The sequence below is a fragment of the Schistocerca cancellata genome, chromosome 7 (genome assembly GCF_023864275.1).
Source record: "Schistocerca cancellata isolate TAMUIC-IGC-003103 chromosome 7, iqSchCanc2.1, whole genome shotgun sequence".
NCBI lineage: Eukaryota > Metazoa > Arthropoda > Insecta > Orthoptera > Acrididae > Schistocerca > Schistocerca cancellata.
In genome coordinates, this window is record NC_064632.1 from 611,352,421 (window position 1) to 611,369,357 (window position 16,937).

General features: G+C 40.4%; 1 protein-coding gene across 1 annotated transcript in view; it reads right to left on the reverse strand.

Annotated features, from left to right (window-relative positions):
• Positions 1-16,937, reverse strand: part of LOC126092292 (uncharacterized) — a 230,263-nt gene that overhangs the window by 21,956 nt on the left and 191,370 nt on the right. Inside the window, exon 7 of the mRNA XM_049907811.1 lies at positions 11,425-11,569. Within this exon, the coding sequence (XP_049763768.1) occupies positions 11,425-11,569 (145 nt within the window). The remainder of the gene's footprint in view (positions 1-11,424; positions 11,570-16,937) is intronic.

Genomic DNA, 16,937 nt, shown 5'->3' on the forward strand with positions numbered 1-16,937 from the left:
GCCTCAATCATTTTCCTCATGTGTGATAGCACAGCTGTGTATTTGTAAAGATGTTTTTAAGTATTCCACCTCAAATGTTTTTGACCCATATCCACTTTATTATATCTCGCACGACTGGCTAATTTCAGTTTTACAGGCCATTTTCAAGGTGTTGATATGTCGTACAATTATCCTATTAATAAACTGTGAATACAGCCAATTGGAAAGTGGGTATGTAACATGCGGGTTGCACAATGAAAACCAGAAAGTTTGCTATAAACAGTAATAGTCTTCTACATAACTTATGCCACATTATAGGACACAGTATATGAAGATGACTTAATACACACAATAAATAGGCTTTCTGGTTTTAATTCTAATGCTTATATATTTTGTACTTGCTTCCTGATCAGCTACAGTTACAGCTTTGTAACAGGAAAAATGTACGATCAAACTGTACTGTTCCAAATTGTGAAAGAAATGAGTTGGTATACCAAAAGAACAGCAATGATCTAACAGACCTTGACTGACACCATCTCCAAAGTGAAATTCAGAGAAGAGATTTGAGATGCCTTCTAGATCTGGACTGGTATCTAGCAAGGAGACTTTCTCTTGGTTTCACATTTTGGTTTTATACTGAAGAAAATTATGCAAGAGTGCCACACAGTACTATGGAAATGCAGTTACAATGGGCTACAGGAGCCTAAATCTTGGCAGTTGACTGCTCAGCTTCCCTGCAATCTTTTCCGGTTCCCTACACAGAGCCACAAAATAAATCAATTGGCCCAAAATCCAAGTGGCCATGTTAGACCTTCAGATGTTCTAAAAAAGAGAGAGAGAGAGAGAGAGAGAGAGAGAGAGAGAGAGAGAGAGAGAGAGAGAGAGAGAGAGAGAGTTTACAACTGATATCAACAAGCATCCACAGAGTTAGATGCAGATCAAAATTTGTATTAAGTTGCTGTGTCTTGGAGACTCATTTCACTGCACAAATTTATGTCTCTGACATTCTTCTGACAGTCACAAGTGCATCAAAGATGTAAATTTGTGCAGTGAAACAAGTGTCCAAGCCACAGCAACATAACAGAATACAGAATTTACAAACGAACAGGAGAAAACGCACAGCTCAACTACACAAAAACTTGTCTGATACACAAAACAAGCTTGTCACAGCTAAGGAATAGGAAAATAGTACAGTGATGACAAGGTGTCCTAATTTAGACCGGTGGCTGATTTTGGTTGGTAGCCTTAGGACACATACAATGTAAAATAAAAGGAAAATAATAAAAATCAATCTGAGGATGCCACAACTGTGGTGAAACATGTATGGATGATAAAACTATAATTTGTGTACTTGCAAAAAGGTAGATCTATCCTTAATTCATTATCATTTTTCTGCAAGCACAGGAACTGAGCTCAAAACTCCAACATTATACCCATAAGCAGTAGTTCGACTGCAATTTTTAAACATCAATAAATTATGTGTAATATTATCCATATAATTAACACACTTTGAAATACTAAATATTTTAAAATTTGTGATTTATAAAACTCAATAAAATTAAAATTTCAATGTTAGGTTAAAAACACAGAATTCCCTGACATTTTATGGAATTCCCCGAGAATTACAGGTTTCCAGAAGACTCACTACCCTGTAATTTAATACTTCAGAAGTAATTGCACCTTGCCATGAATGTAAAACATTTCCAATGACAATGGTTTACCTGAATTCTCACAATGACTGATGTGTTTGCTTATACTTGTTGCTGCTATGGTCTTCAACTGGAAAACTGGTCTATCTTGTACAAGCCTCTTTATCTCTGCAAAACTACAACTACCTACATCCATCTGATGTTTACTCACTCTCTACACATTTTAACTTCCCCATCCCCCTTACCTCCATCACTACATTATTGATTATTCCTTGATGGCTCTGGATGATTTATCAACCTACCCTTCTTTTACACAAGTTTTACCATACATTTCCTTTTCTCCCCAGTTTGATTCAGTATTTCCATCCATTCAATTCAACAGATCTTTGCAATCTCTAATAGAATCACAATGTCACAATGAACCTGCAAGTGTTTGCTCGAACAGTCCACAGGTGTACTGCCAGTCCATAGTGTCCAACGGGCACAATATTACGGTGATCAGACATGTCGCCATCGTCAGGCGTGCTGACGATTTGAGCTTCTGAGGGCAGGTGGCCATCTTAAATCCCCGCCCCCTGTGAGGCATTCTCTTTGTGGTCGCCCGTCGGCGGTCGCTGAGATGCTGGCGTCGGCGTCTGTGGTGGCGTCGCGCACCTGACAATGGCGACATGTCTGATTGCTGAAATATTGTGCCTGTTGGACACTATGGACTGGTAGTACACCTGTGGACTGTTCGAGCAAGAAATACGCTGAGAGAAACTGAAGAATCACCTCAAAGATTTTGTTTACTTTCCCCGAACTTTGCTTTCCTTTACATAGTTCTCTTTGGTTCCCTTTGCTGCTTGCCTTATGCAGAGACTGAATAACACGAGAGAAAGGCAACAACTTTTTTCACATCCTTATCAATACTGCCTCTTTCTCACATTCTTTGACTCTTAGAACTGCAGCCTGTTTTGCTGTACAATTTGTAGATAAACTTATGCTGTCAGTATTTTATCCCTACTACATTCAAAATTCCAAAGAGCATTTTCTACTCTACGTTGTCAAAAGCTTTCTGTAAATTTATTAGTCTGTAACACTTACATTAGGAGCACGTTTATTTTAAGTAACTATGTATCTGCAAATTATGAAGTGTGCATTCTGTGTTGTTTGAACTCGTTGATGTATGGCAAGAAAATTTAAGTTTTTTTAATGTGGATATAAAAAAAGCAAAATAATATATTGAAATTTTACATTATTATAATATGAATATGTTTATGAAAGAAGTATGTTTGTTAAAAGCTGGTTCATGATTAGGGCACTTGTATTTGAACAAATAAATGGTTTAGGGAAGCCCTTCCATAACGAAAGTGGCATGGTGCAATGTAAAAGGTGGGCTCGGCGGTCGAACTGAGCGGATCCTTTGTGTGAACAGCACGCAGCGTGTGGCTAGCCTTAGCACAAAACACCTTGATGGTGCTATGACATGCAATTGGAAGCTGCATTAGAAGGGACTTGCCTCAGATGTGGATCTGGCTATTATTTGGTGTTCACGGAATAATGGAATAGCTCTAATGTGTTGAAAATCTGATGCCAAGAAGAGATTTTATAGAGCATTCACACATCAAGAGCCGTGAGTACAGTTAGCCGCCATTTCGCCTGCCACTAATCTTCGCCACTGCCTCACAGACTCCATGCATTCAATTATGGAATGTATATTGGCATGGACCAGTTAATTTGTGTATTGTTTCAGTAATAATCACAAAAAACATCAATTCATGTTCAAAACCATAACTTCATCCTGATCAGGAAACTAAGCAGGTTACTCACCTAAGCGCTACTAAAACCGAGTATCCTGATTTAAATGAGCAATTCTGGCATTCATGCATTTAAAAGAGATCTTTGTCTAAAGTAAAAGAAGTAGCTAAAGTTGAAGTAAAATTTGGATGCTTTGTTTATGGACTACTCCAAGTGAAATTGTTAAGGTAGGAATTTTAAGTACAAAAATTTAAAGATCAACCAATAGGAAAGTGAAAAGCTTAATTACTTAAAAGCTAAAACCATAAAAAAGAAGTTGTATACTCTTTTGCTAAAGTATCATTAGTTTTTTTTTATAAAATGTAGTTTTGTAAGATTACAGTGCAAGATTGTGTAAATATTACTGCCAAGAATACCTGCTTCACAGGTGATTAAATCTTTAATGAACTGATTTGTGGTAGTACTATTAGAAGTGAAGTTATGCACATTTTCAAAGATAGTGTAGTTTTGGTACACATCATGAATGTGTCCCTTTTGAAGTTAATTAAGCCCAGCATTGCATTTTATTACCTTGCAAAGTAATTTAAGTGAATGATTAGCTTTTAGAGATTTTACTTTTGCAACAATCAAAGAACCTTGGCTAGTGAAAAAATACCAATTTATGGGTCTCCATCATATTGTTCTCCCATTAAGAAAAAAAATGAACTATTACTGTTGCTAAGGAAAACTGCTATATGCAGAGGAGCTTAAACAGTGTATTTAAGATGTTATTCATGTCCATCAAGATAGGAGCCCCTCATGTCCAAAATTAGTTCTGCACTTCATGCAGTGATGTTTCAGTGTGAATGATTGTGGTCATCATTAGTAACTGCTGCTAAACACAGTACAGAGTGCACTGTGTCAGTTTGTATCCTCAAAGTAATTTCAATAACTAATATCCAATTTTCTCAAATACATATTTCCAAATTAATGTGCTTAATTAGGCTGGTGACTGTTCATTTTTCTTCATTCACTCATAATTTTACCACTTCTGTTTACTCCAAAGGTTAAGGCCCGTTTGGTTTTACTGTCAATTTCACATAATTCGAAATTATAGTCTGATACTCTTTTCCATTAAACACATGCGCAGTTGAACTTTGAAATCCTCTCAGAGGGTAACATTAGTTTATTTCACAGCATGTTAGTGTTATAAATCATATAAATGTGCAAATTCTTTCCTCAATACATAATCTACAGTAAAAATATCAAGCCCATATTCTCCCATTACTCTGACTTCGTCTCATGCCATATTTTTCTAATCACACATGATTATAAGATCATATAATAGTTTCACCCTCTCTTCATCTTCTGCTTGTAATGTCAAGATGTATTCCTGAACAATTGTTGGCATTGGCTCACTGTCAATTCTGATGACGACAACACTATCATTGAGCTGTTCACAGTAATTCACTCTCTGCCCTATCTTCCTATTTATTATTAATCCTCCTCTTGTTACACAATTTTCTGAGCTTTAGATATTACCCTGTACTTGCCTAACCTGAAATCCTTACTGTCTTTACATTTCACTTCACTGACCCTCACTATATCTAGATGGTGGCTTGCATTTCATTTCTAGTTTTCCCACAACACTCAAACTTCTGAATTTCTACACACTGTCTTGTGGAATGTTACCCTTTTCCTAGGTTATTCAATTTTTTCACATGTTGAATTCCCTCTTGGCAGTCTCCTGCTCGGCATCCAAATGGGGTACTAATCCATAATATTTTACCAATGGAGGGATTGTAATAACACCTTTTCAATTACAGGTCCCAAATCTTGTGGATACCTATCACATGTCTTTCATGTAGTAGTTTCCAGTGCCTTCTGCATCATCTTGCCATTGTGCCCACTGATTCTTCTGCTTTTTAGGCGAATTCCCCATTCCAAGGCTAAAATATTGCTCTTAAATTCTTTCCACTCCTCCGTCCTCTTTGACAAGGTCTACGACCTTCTATGGAAAGTCTTTGGCCACCATCACTGCTGATTTTTATTCAAAATTTAAACAGTGAATAGGGTAAAAACCCAAGATCCAAGATGTTTTGATGACTTGTCAAAGACATTACTCCTACACCACAGGTGCAGATTATATACATTATTTATGTTCCATAGGAGCTGTAGCGTAGTGCATGCCAGCAAATGACATATTTTTAAGGAGTGTCTGGACTTGCTGCAGTGTGACATTAATTTTTATTTGTTTCACTTTCGCTACAGGTCCGCTGTGGATAATACTGCCGTTACCATGCGACATGTATGTTATCTACATAAATTGACGTACATATAACATTGTTGGCAACTGCATTTTGACTGTCATTCTGTATCTATTGAAACAAGTTAGTAGTTAATTTGTTGTGACAGTAATTTGATATCTCTGGAGCTACCATGTGTCATTTACAAAGTATAAGCATTGTTACACAGATGACATATACATTATTTAATTTATGTGTCATCTGCACAACAGTGCTTACACTTTCTAAATGTATGAAAAAGAAGTTCCAAAACAGTCAGATTACTATTGCAACAAATTACTAATAACTTGTTTCAACAGATATAGAATGATGGTTAAAATACAGCTGCGAACAATGTTATATTTATGTTGATCATTAAAAGGAAGGCATTTTTCGATGCGACAGAATCTTCTCACGAAATTCCAATCACCAACTTTCTCATCCGAATGCAAAAATATTTGTTGACACTGATCTACACAGGGAGGAATGATCAGCATGATAAAATAAGGGAAATCAGAGCTCGTATGGAAAGATATAGGTGTTCATCCTTTCCACGCAATATATGAGATTGGAATAACAGAAAATTGTGAAGGTGGTTCGATGAACACTCTGCCAGGCATTTGAATGTGATTTGCAGAGTATCCATGTAAATGTAGATGTAGATGTGGATGCAGTTTCATCGCCTTTCATTTCTCTTGCACAATTACACATGAAAGATGACATATAAGAGCTCAAATGTCAAAGAAACTGAAGAATTACTACACCTTCGTATTTTTAAAGAATTATATTGATACAAATGACTGTTTCCTTACAGATACCAAAATTAAGACTATGGGGCTGACACTCATAATAATGGCACGGCTGGCCTGCAAATACATTGCCAATAATTTTATGGGCAAGCTTTCTTGCTGTTTTCTTTCAGTCATGTGTGTGTTATGCTTCCAATGCAAATGGAATGCTCAGTGGAGGGCAATGTTCAAGTACTGGTTACTAGATGGTGCAGGTATATTTGAGCAAAATACAGCTTAACCAACAGTGACTATGTACAAGCAGGATTTCTGGCAGTTTAGGAAATAACATTTGCAACCAAATTGTTAGTATTTTTATTTATATTCCAGCTGAAAGTGTTTCAAGTATGAAATTCTATAGCAATTTTACTTACTAGTATGACTTTTTGTGAAATACTCAGGAGAGGAGTGGGGTCATCAAGAGACTTCAAGACAAGCAGTGGTATTATACCTTTGTATATCACATCTTAAGAGTGCATATGACTAAGAGTGAGGATGAGAATACTGTGCTGTAGAGATGACCTTGTGGAAGGCTAGATGACTACAAGTGACAGGCACTGCAGTGTTTTTGGGGTAATCAGCTTCCAAAAATCACTGTCATAATCCAGAAAGTCGTCAGGTAACTCAAGAGCAATTTTAAACAATGGAAAATCCAGGCTGGAATAATGACAATATTATGAAAAGGGTAGCTGTTAATTGCCATATAGCGGAGATGATGAGTCGCAGGTAGGCACAACGAAAAGACTGTCAAATGAAGCTTTCGCCTTCATCAGAAAACACACACACACACACACACACACACACACACACACACAAAACAGTTTCTGCAATTGCTATACATAAGACCAATGGTATGTTTCATCATTAAATATTTATTTGTAAAATAACCATGCTGGATTCTGAAAAATTCTTTGCATGTACCTTCGTCTATCTTTTCCAGCTTTCAAAAACAATGACACACAGAAATTGTGTTATGAAAGTACAAATTAATTCAAGATCAATGCTGTGTGCACCAAAGTTATATAGTCTACACTTTTCATTCATGTAAATGTTATTACTATAAACTTTGTAGGTGTTACAATAGCTTATAATATGGCAACTTACAGCTCAGTGCTCAAGTGTTTTCAAGCCTCAGATGTTATATGCTACCTGTCACAACTTGATAAACGCAACATCAATCCAAACTGCAAGACAGTTACAGAAAATAAATAAAAATGTTACACAGAAATGACAATATGTTTCCAAATAAAGGGAGACAGTCACACAAGGTGGTACAATAAAAACAATATTTAGTCTCTCTTACGCCTATTATAAAATTACAACTTACAAGTAAAGACCTACAGAATAAATATTGAGCAAGGTTTGCCAAATATACTGTACATTTTTGAAGATTCTTTCCAGTTAAAGGTGGTATATTCAGCTTGACAGAACATTTAACATGGGTTATAACTCAGTTCTCATTTAGTCAGATCATATCAAGTTAAACTTGTCCAAAAGCCTTCCTCCTCATCTGTGACTTCTTTTGCATTTAAGAAATGTTGTTGTTGTGGTCTTCAGTCCTGAGACTGGTTTGATGCAGCTCTCCATGCTACTCTATCCTGTGCAAGCTTCTTCATCTCCCAGTACCTACTGCAACCTACATCCTTCTGAATCTGCTTAGTGTATTCATCTCTTGGTCTCCCTCTACGATTTTTACCCTCCACGCTGCCCTCCAATGCTAAATTTGTGATCCCTCGATGCCTCAGAACATGTCCTACCAACCGATCCCTTCTTCTAGTCAAGTTGTGCCACAAACTTCTCTTCTCCCCAATCCTATTCAATACCTCCTCATTAGTTATTCTCTTTCTTGTCCAAACTAGTTATCGTCCATGTCTCACTTCCATACATGGCTACACTCCATAAAAATACTTTCAGAAACGACTTCCTGACACCTAAATCTATACTCGATGTTAACAAATTTCTCTTCTTGAGAAACGCTTTCCTTGCCATTGCCAGTCTACATTTTATATCCTCTCTACTTCGACCATCATCGGTTATTTTACTCCCTAAATAGCAAAACTCCTTTACTACTTTAAGTGTCTCATTTCCTAATCTAATTCCCTCAGCATCACCCGACTTAATTTGACTACATTCCATTATCCTCGTTTTGCTTTTGTTGATGTTCATCTTATATCCTCCTTTCAAGACACTGTCCATTCCGTTCAACTGCTCTTCCAAGTCCTTTGCTGTCTCTGACAGAATTACAATGTCATCGGCGAACCTCAAAGTTTTTACTTCTTCTCCATGAATTTTAATACCTACTCCGAATTTTTCTTTTGTTTCCTTTACTGTTTGCTCAATATACAGATTGAATAACATCGGGGAGAGGCTACAACCCTGTCTCACTCCTTTCCCAACCACTGCTTCCCTTTCATGCCCCTCGACTCTTATAACTGCCATCTGGTTTCTGTACAAATTGTAAATAGTCTTTCGCTCCCTGTATTTTACCCCTGCCATCTTCAGAATTTGAAAGAGAGTATTCCAGTCAACATTGTCAAAAGCTTTCTCTAAGTCTACAAATGCTAGAAACGTAGGTTTGCCTTTTCTTAATCTTTCTTCCAAGATAAGTCGTAAGGTCAGTATTGCCTCACGTGTTCCAACATTTCTACGGAATCCAAACTGATCTTCCCCGAGGTCGGCTTCTACCAGTTTTTCCATTCGTCTGTAAAGAATTCGCGTTAGTATTTTGCAGCTGTGACTTATTAAACTGATAGTTCGGTAACTTTCACATCTGTCAACACCTGCTTTCTTTGGGATTGGAATTATTATATTCTTCTTAAAGTCTGAGGGTATTTCGCCTGTCTCATACATCGTGCTCACCAGATGGTAGAGTTTTGTCATGACTGGCTCTCCTGAGGCCATCAGTAGTTCTAATGGAATGTTGTCTACTCCCGGGGCCTTGTTTTGACTCAGGTCTTTCAGTGCTCTGTCAAACTCTTCACGCAGTATCTTATCTCCCATTTCATCTTCATCTACATCCTCTTCCATTTCCATAATATTGTCCTCAAGTACATCGCCCTTGTATAAACCCTCTATATACTCCTTCCACCTTTCTGCTTTCCCTTCTTTGCTTAGAACTGGGTTGCCATCTGAGCTCTTGATATTCATACAAGTGGTTCTCTTCTCTCCAAAGGTCTCTTTAATTTTCCTGTAGGCAGTATCTATCTTACCCCTAGTGAGACAAGCCTCTACATCCTTACATTTGTCCTCTAGCCATCCCTGCTTAGCCATTTTGCACTTCCTGTCGATTTCATTTTTGAGACGATTATATTCCTTTTTGCCTGCTTCATTTACTGCATTTTTATATTTTCTCCTTTCATCAATTAAATTCAATATTTCTTCTGTTACCCAGGGATTTCTATTAGCCCGCGTCTTTTTACCTACTTGATCGTCTGCTGCCTTCACCACTTCATCCCTCAGAGCTACCCATTCTTCTTCTACTGTATTTCTTTCCCCCATTCCTGTCAATTGTTCCCTAATGCTCTCCCTGAAACTCTCTACAACCTCTGGTTCTTTCAGTTTATCCAGGTCCCATCTCCTTAAATTCCCACCTTTTTGCAGTTTCTTCAGTTTCAATCTGCAGTTCATAACCAATAGATTGTGGTCAGAATCTACATCTGCCCCAGGAAATGTCTTACAATTTAATACCTGGTTCCTAAATCTCTGTCTTACCATTATATAATCTATCTGAAACCTGTCAGTATCTCCAGGCTTCTTCCATGTATACAGCCTCCTTTCATGATTCTTGAACCAAGTGTTAGCTATGATTAAGTTATGCTCTGTGCAAAATTCTACAAGGCGGCTTCCTCTTTCATTCCTTCCCCCCAATCCATATTCACCTACTATGTTTCCTTCTCTCCCTTTTCCTACTGACGAATTCCAGTCACCCATCACTATTAAATTTTCGTCTCCCTTCACTATCTGAATAATTTCTTTTATCTCGTCATACATTTCATCTATTTCTTCATCATCTGCAGAGCTAGTTGGCATATAAACTTGTACTACTGTAGTAGGCATGGGCTTTGTGTCTATCTTGGCCACAATAATGCGTTCACTATGCTGTTTGTAGTAGCTAACCCGCACTCCTATTTTTTTATTCATTATTAAACCTACTCCTGCATTACCCCTATTTGATTTTGTATTTATAACCCTGTAATCACCTGACCAAAAGTCTTGTTCCTCCTGCCACCGAACTTCACTAATTCCCACTATATCTAACTTTAACCTATCAATCTCCCTTTTTAAATTTTCTAACCTACCTGCCCGATTAAGTGATCTGACATTCCACGCTCCGATCCGTAGAACGCCAGTTTTCTTTCTCCTGATAACGACGTCCTCTTGAGTAGTCCCCGCCCGGAGATCCGAATGGGGGACTATTTTACCTCCGGAATATTTTACCCAAGAGGACGCCATCATCATTTAATCATACAGTAGAGCTGCATGTCCTCGGGAAAAATTACGGCTGTAGTTTCCCCTTGCTTTCAGCCGTTCGCAGTACCAGCACAGCAAGGCCGTTTTGGTTAATGTTACAAGGCCAGATCAGTCAATCATCCAGACTGTTGCCCTTGCAACTACTGAAAAGGCTGCTGCCCCTCTTCAGGAACCACATGTTTGTCTGGCCTCTCAACAGATACCCCTCCGTTGTGGTTGCACCTACGGTACGGCCATCTGTATCGCTGAGGCACGCAAGCCTCCCCACCAACGGCAAGGTCCATGGTTCATTATTGGACAAGTTCTACATTATCAGAGACAAAAGGTACTTAATGTGGTTCGTACAGAACACCAGCAAATTTACCATTTCTAACTTGACTACTTTATCATGTCACATATGTAAGTTTTTTCCTCAAAAATATCTAAACATGTAGAGAAAAGGTGGCAAATTACTTGTGGTTAAAAAGTTGGACTATCACAACAAAGCAAGAAGAATTTGGAAAGACTGATGATTGTCAAACATAAATATATTTTTACCTTGTAAACATGACACTGTGTTAGCCTCATCTTCAGTGTGTGGCTCCTTACTACAGTAGTATAGTCTTTCAAATACTGAATCCATGTTTCTTTGTCTGATATTTCCTCTCTCTTTCCATCTTGCTTCACTCATATGAATTGCTGGCTGAAAATCCACAAAACAAAAAGCTGATTATGAAAACTATATGTAGTTTATGAATATAAAGTAATTAATGTGGAAGAAAATCTTGGAATCTACACTGGCAAGCTTTTGAAGCTGTGAAGGAAAAGGACAGGAGAGGTCTAGGAAAAGGGGTAGATTTTGGGAAAGTCACCCAGAACCGCAGGCCAAAAGAGACTTACCATATGGGATGAGAAGGAAAGACTGATTGTTGGGGACTGCATAGGAATAGATGTGAAAACCTGAGCACTTCAAAGTGGAAGACAAGGTAATATGCAGATGGAGATTACTGCTTAAACATCATGCACGAGTTAATAAGAGTGAAAAGCTAAGTGCATTGTACATAACAGAGGTGGGAAGGGAATGGTGAAAAAGAGACGTGTAAGACAATGAAAGATGTAAAACACTAAAATGAAGTGAAGCAAAGAGTAGTTACAGTGAAGAAATGCTGAGACGGAAGAAATTAACATAAATTAAGGCCAGGTGGGTGGCGAGAACCAAGGACATGTTGTAGTGCTAGTTCCCACCTGCGGAGTTCTGAGAAACTAATGTCGGGGGAAGAGTCCAGATGGCACCTGTGATGAAACAGGTGCTGAGATCATGAATGTCATCATGTAGAGAATACTCTGCAACAGGATATTGCAAGTTGCCAGTATATACCATCTGCCTATGCCCATTCATCCTAATTTATAATCTGGTGGTAGTCATGCCGGTGTAGAAGACCGAATAGTGTTTGCTTAACAGCTGGTATATGACATGTTGTTTCACAGGTGGCTCTCCATTTGATAGTATATGTTTTGCCAGTTATGCGGGTAGGAGCCATAGGGTAGGGCGACAGGTGCAGGAGCATAGGGTCTGACAAAAATATTGCAGAGATTGAGAGGGTCACGGAAAGCTATTCTAGGTGTGGTGGGCAAAATTTCGGACAGAATGGATCTCATTTCAGGGCATGATTTTAGGAAGTCATGGCACTGTCGAAATAGTTGATTAACACATTCCAGATCAGGATAATACTAAGTCCCCAATGGTGTGCTACGAAGTTCTTTTTTGGAGGGATAAGCAATACTGGGATTGGATATGATGGCCAGGGAAACATGCTTTTTAAGTAGGCAGGTGGGGTAATTACCTGTAGTGAAAACTAACATGAGAATGGTGGTATATTGCTGTAAAGAGTTTCCATCCCAACACATACGTCTGCTCGCGTGCCAAGACTGTATGGGAGGGAACATGTGACATGGAAAGGATAGCAACTGCCAAATGTAAGTAGTGTTGTTTGTTGGTAGGTTTAATGTGGACGGAAGTGTGTAGCTGGCCTTCAGTGAGAACAAGATCAACATCAAGGAAAGTGGCATGGGGTTCTCAATAGGACCAGGTGAAATTTAATTGGGAGAAGGCATCCAGACATTTTAGGAATTTTAGCAGGTCAGCCTCACCATGAGTCCATTTGGTAAATATGTCATCAATGTATCTACACCAAATCAGGGGCTGAAGACTTACAGATCCCAGTAAAGCCCCCTCCAAGTGACCCATGAAAAGGTTGCATAGGAAGGAACCATCCTGGTTCCCATGGCCGTACCCATTATCTGTTTGTATGTCTGCCCCTCAAAGGTGAGTAGTTGCTGGTAGGTATAAAGTTGATTAAGGTGAGTAGGAAAGATGTCATAGGTCTGGAATCAGGTGGGCAGTAACTGAGGAAATGTTCAGCAGCTGACAGACAAAGTACGTGAGGGATGTTGGTATAGAGGGAGGTGGCATCAATGGTGACAAGTAAGGTGTGTGGTGGGAGTGGGACAGGCATGGATTTTAGATGATCTACGAAATGGTTGGTATCTTTGATGTAGGAGGGGCGTCTTTGTACTATGGGTTGCAGATGTAGATCAACTACGGCAGATACACATTTGGTGGGTGCTTTGAAGCCAGCAACTATAGGACAGCCAGGAAGATTGTGTTTGTGGATCTCAGGAAGAAGGTAAAAGGTGGAAGTGTGTGGTTTGGATGGGGTGAGAAGTTATGTGGGGTGAGAAGTTCTGTGGATTGAGGTGACAGTCCTTGTGAGGGGCCTGAGGTTTTAAGGAGGGACTGCAGGCAGTTTGAATCAGTGGGATGGGATCTTGATGGCAGATGCTGTATGTAGAGGCATCAGACAGCTGGCATAAACCTTCACTAACATACTCCTTTCAGTCAAGTACTACAGTGGTAGATCCTTCGTCTGCTGGGAGGATAATGATGGAGTCATCAGCTTTTTTCGAACATACAGCCTGGAGTTCTGCAGGTAACATGTTAGGGTCATGTTGTAGAGACCCGAAGAAGGGTTGTGAAGCAATGCTAGATGTTAGGAGTTCTTGGCAGGCTAGTAAGGGACGACTGAGGTAGTCCTGGTACTGCTGAGCCCTCCAGAGAACAACTTCGAAGCACACCATTGACAGGGCCATGACTTCCTAAAATCATGCCCTGAAATGAGTTCCATTCCGTCTGAAATTTTGCCCACCACACCTAGAACAGCTTTCCGTTGCCCTCCCAATATCCGCAATATTCTTGTCAGCCCCTATGCCCTTTCTGCACCCATCTCCCTACACTGTGGCTCCTGCCCGTGACCGTCCTCGCTGCAAGAATTACCGTATGCAACCTCCTACCACCACAACAGCCCTATAACTGGCGAAACACATACTATCAGAGGGAGAGCCACCTGTGAAACAACACCTCATATACCATCTGTTATGTAAACACTGTTTGGCATTCTACATTGGTGTGACTATCACCAAATCATCAATTAGGAAGAATGGGAACAGGAAGAGGATGTATATTGGCAACTCACAGTATCCTGTTGCAGAGCATGCTCTACAACATGACAATAGTGACCTTAGCACCTGTTTCACCACACGCACCATTTTGACTCTTCCCCCAGACACCAGATTCTCAGAACTCTGCTGGTGGGAACTAGCACTACAACATGTCCTTGGTTCTCGCCACCCACCTGGCCTTAATTTCTTCCATCTCAGTATTACTTCATTGGAACTACTCTTTGCTTCACTCCGTTGTCTTACATGTCTATTTTTCACCAGCCCCCTCCCGCCTCCGTTATGTACAATACATTTAGCTTTTCACTCTTATTAACTCCTGAATTATGTTTAGGCAGTAATTTCTGTCTGCATATAATCCTGTCTTCCACCTTTAAGCTCTAAGGTTTTCAAATCTCATCCAATGCAGTCCCAAACAATCAGTCTTTTCTTCTCATCCTGTACAGTAAGTCTCCCCTGACCCGTGGTTCTGGGTGATTTTCCCAAAATCTGCCCTTTTTCCTAGAGCTCTTGAGCCCTTTTCCTTCATCCCTCTTCCTTCTCCTTCAACCATTCTGTCTGAAGAAGGAGCCACTGGCTCTGAAAGCTTGCCAGTTAAAACCCTTTTTTTATGTGTGTGTTCTGCCATGGTGAGTAGATTTTTTATTTATCCAATTAAATAATTGATCATTTTCATTGTTAGTTAGAAAATCTTAAAAGATACACACCTGTTATGGAAAACAGATATATTAGAAGAATACTACCACTGATTTTATTTATTTATATACTTTTTAATTTTTTCATGGTAGTGGCATTCTTGGCAAACTGAGATGGTGAAAGGAAAAATTGTCTATTTTATTATTTTTACATCACAAAGCATTGGTTCATGTTCATGACAGGAGAGTACTGTAGATCAGCCACTGTAATGTCAATGAGATGTAAACAAATATCTATGGGAGACTATACTGCATTTTAAATGAAAATATGCAGAAATATAAATACAGAATACACTCCTGGAAATGGAAAAAAGAACACATTGACACCGGTGTGTCAGACCCACCATACTTGCTCCGGACACTGCGAGAGGGCTGTACAAGCAATGATCACACGCACGGCACAGCGAACACACCAGGAACCGCGGTGTTGCCGTCGAATGGCGCTAGCTGCGCAGCATTTGTGCACCGCTGCCGTCAGTGTCAACCAGTTTGCCGTGGCATACGGAGCTCCATCGCAGTCTTTAACACTGGTAGCATGCCGCGACAGCGTGGACGTGAACCGTATGTGCAGTTGACGGACTTTGAGCGAGGGCGTATAGTGGGCATGCGGGAGGCCGGGTGGACGTACCGCCGAATTGCTCAACACGTGGGGCATGAGGTCTCCACAGTACATCGATGTTGTCGCCAGTGGTCGGCGGAAGGTGCACGTGCCCGTCGACCTGGGACCGGACCGCAGCGACGCACGGATGCACGCCAAGACCGTAGGATCCTACGCAGTGCCGTAGGTGACCGCACCGCCACTTCCCAGCAAATTAGGGACACTGTTGCTCCTGGGGTATCGGCGAGGACCATTCGCAACCGTCTCCATGAAGCTGGGCTACGGTCCCGCACACCGTTAGGCCGTCTTCCGTTCACGCCCCAACATCGTGCAGCCCGCCTCCAGTGGTGTCGCGACAGGCGTGAATGGAGGGACGAATGGAGACGTGTCGTCTTCAGCGATGAGAGTCGCTTCTGTCTTGGTGCCAATGATGGTCGTATGCGTGTTTGGCGCCATGCAGGTGAGCGCCACAATCAGGACTGCATACGACCGAGGCACACAGGGCCAACACCCGGCATCATGGTGTGGGGAGCGATCTCCTACACTGGCCGTACACCACTGGTGATCGTCGAGGGGACACTGAATAGTGCACGGTACATCCAAACCGTCATCGAACCCATCGTTCTACCATTCCTAGACCGGCAAGGGAACTTGCTGTTCCAACAGGACAATGCATGTCTGCATGTATCCCGTGCCACCCAACGTGCTCTAGAAGGTGTAAGTCAACTACCCTGGCCAGCAAGATCTCCGGATCTGTCCCCCATTGAGCATGTTTGGGACTGGATGAAGCGTCGTCTCACGCGGTCTGCACGTCCAGCACGAACGCTGGTCCAACTGAGGCGCCAGGTGGAAATGGCATGGCAAGCCGTTCCACAGGACTAAATCCAGCATCTCTACGATCGTCTCCATGGGAGAATAGCAGCCTGCATTTCTGCGAAAGTTGGATATACACTGTACTAGTGCCGACATTGTGCATGCTCTGTTGCCTGTGTCTATGTGCCTGTGGTTCTGTCAGTGTGATCATGTGATGTATCTGACCCCAGGAATGTGTCAATAAAGTTTCCCCTTCCTGGGACAATGAATTCACGGTGTTCTTATTTCAATTTCCAGGAGTGTATATAGAAATTTTAAAGGAAACGTGTACTATTGCTTAAAGCGTTTGACATCACAGTACCGATTCTTCCTCATGTATTACATGCAACATTTTTCACAAACATATTTTAAAGATTAAAAAGATTTGAATACTGAGGTCCAAAGGAACT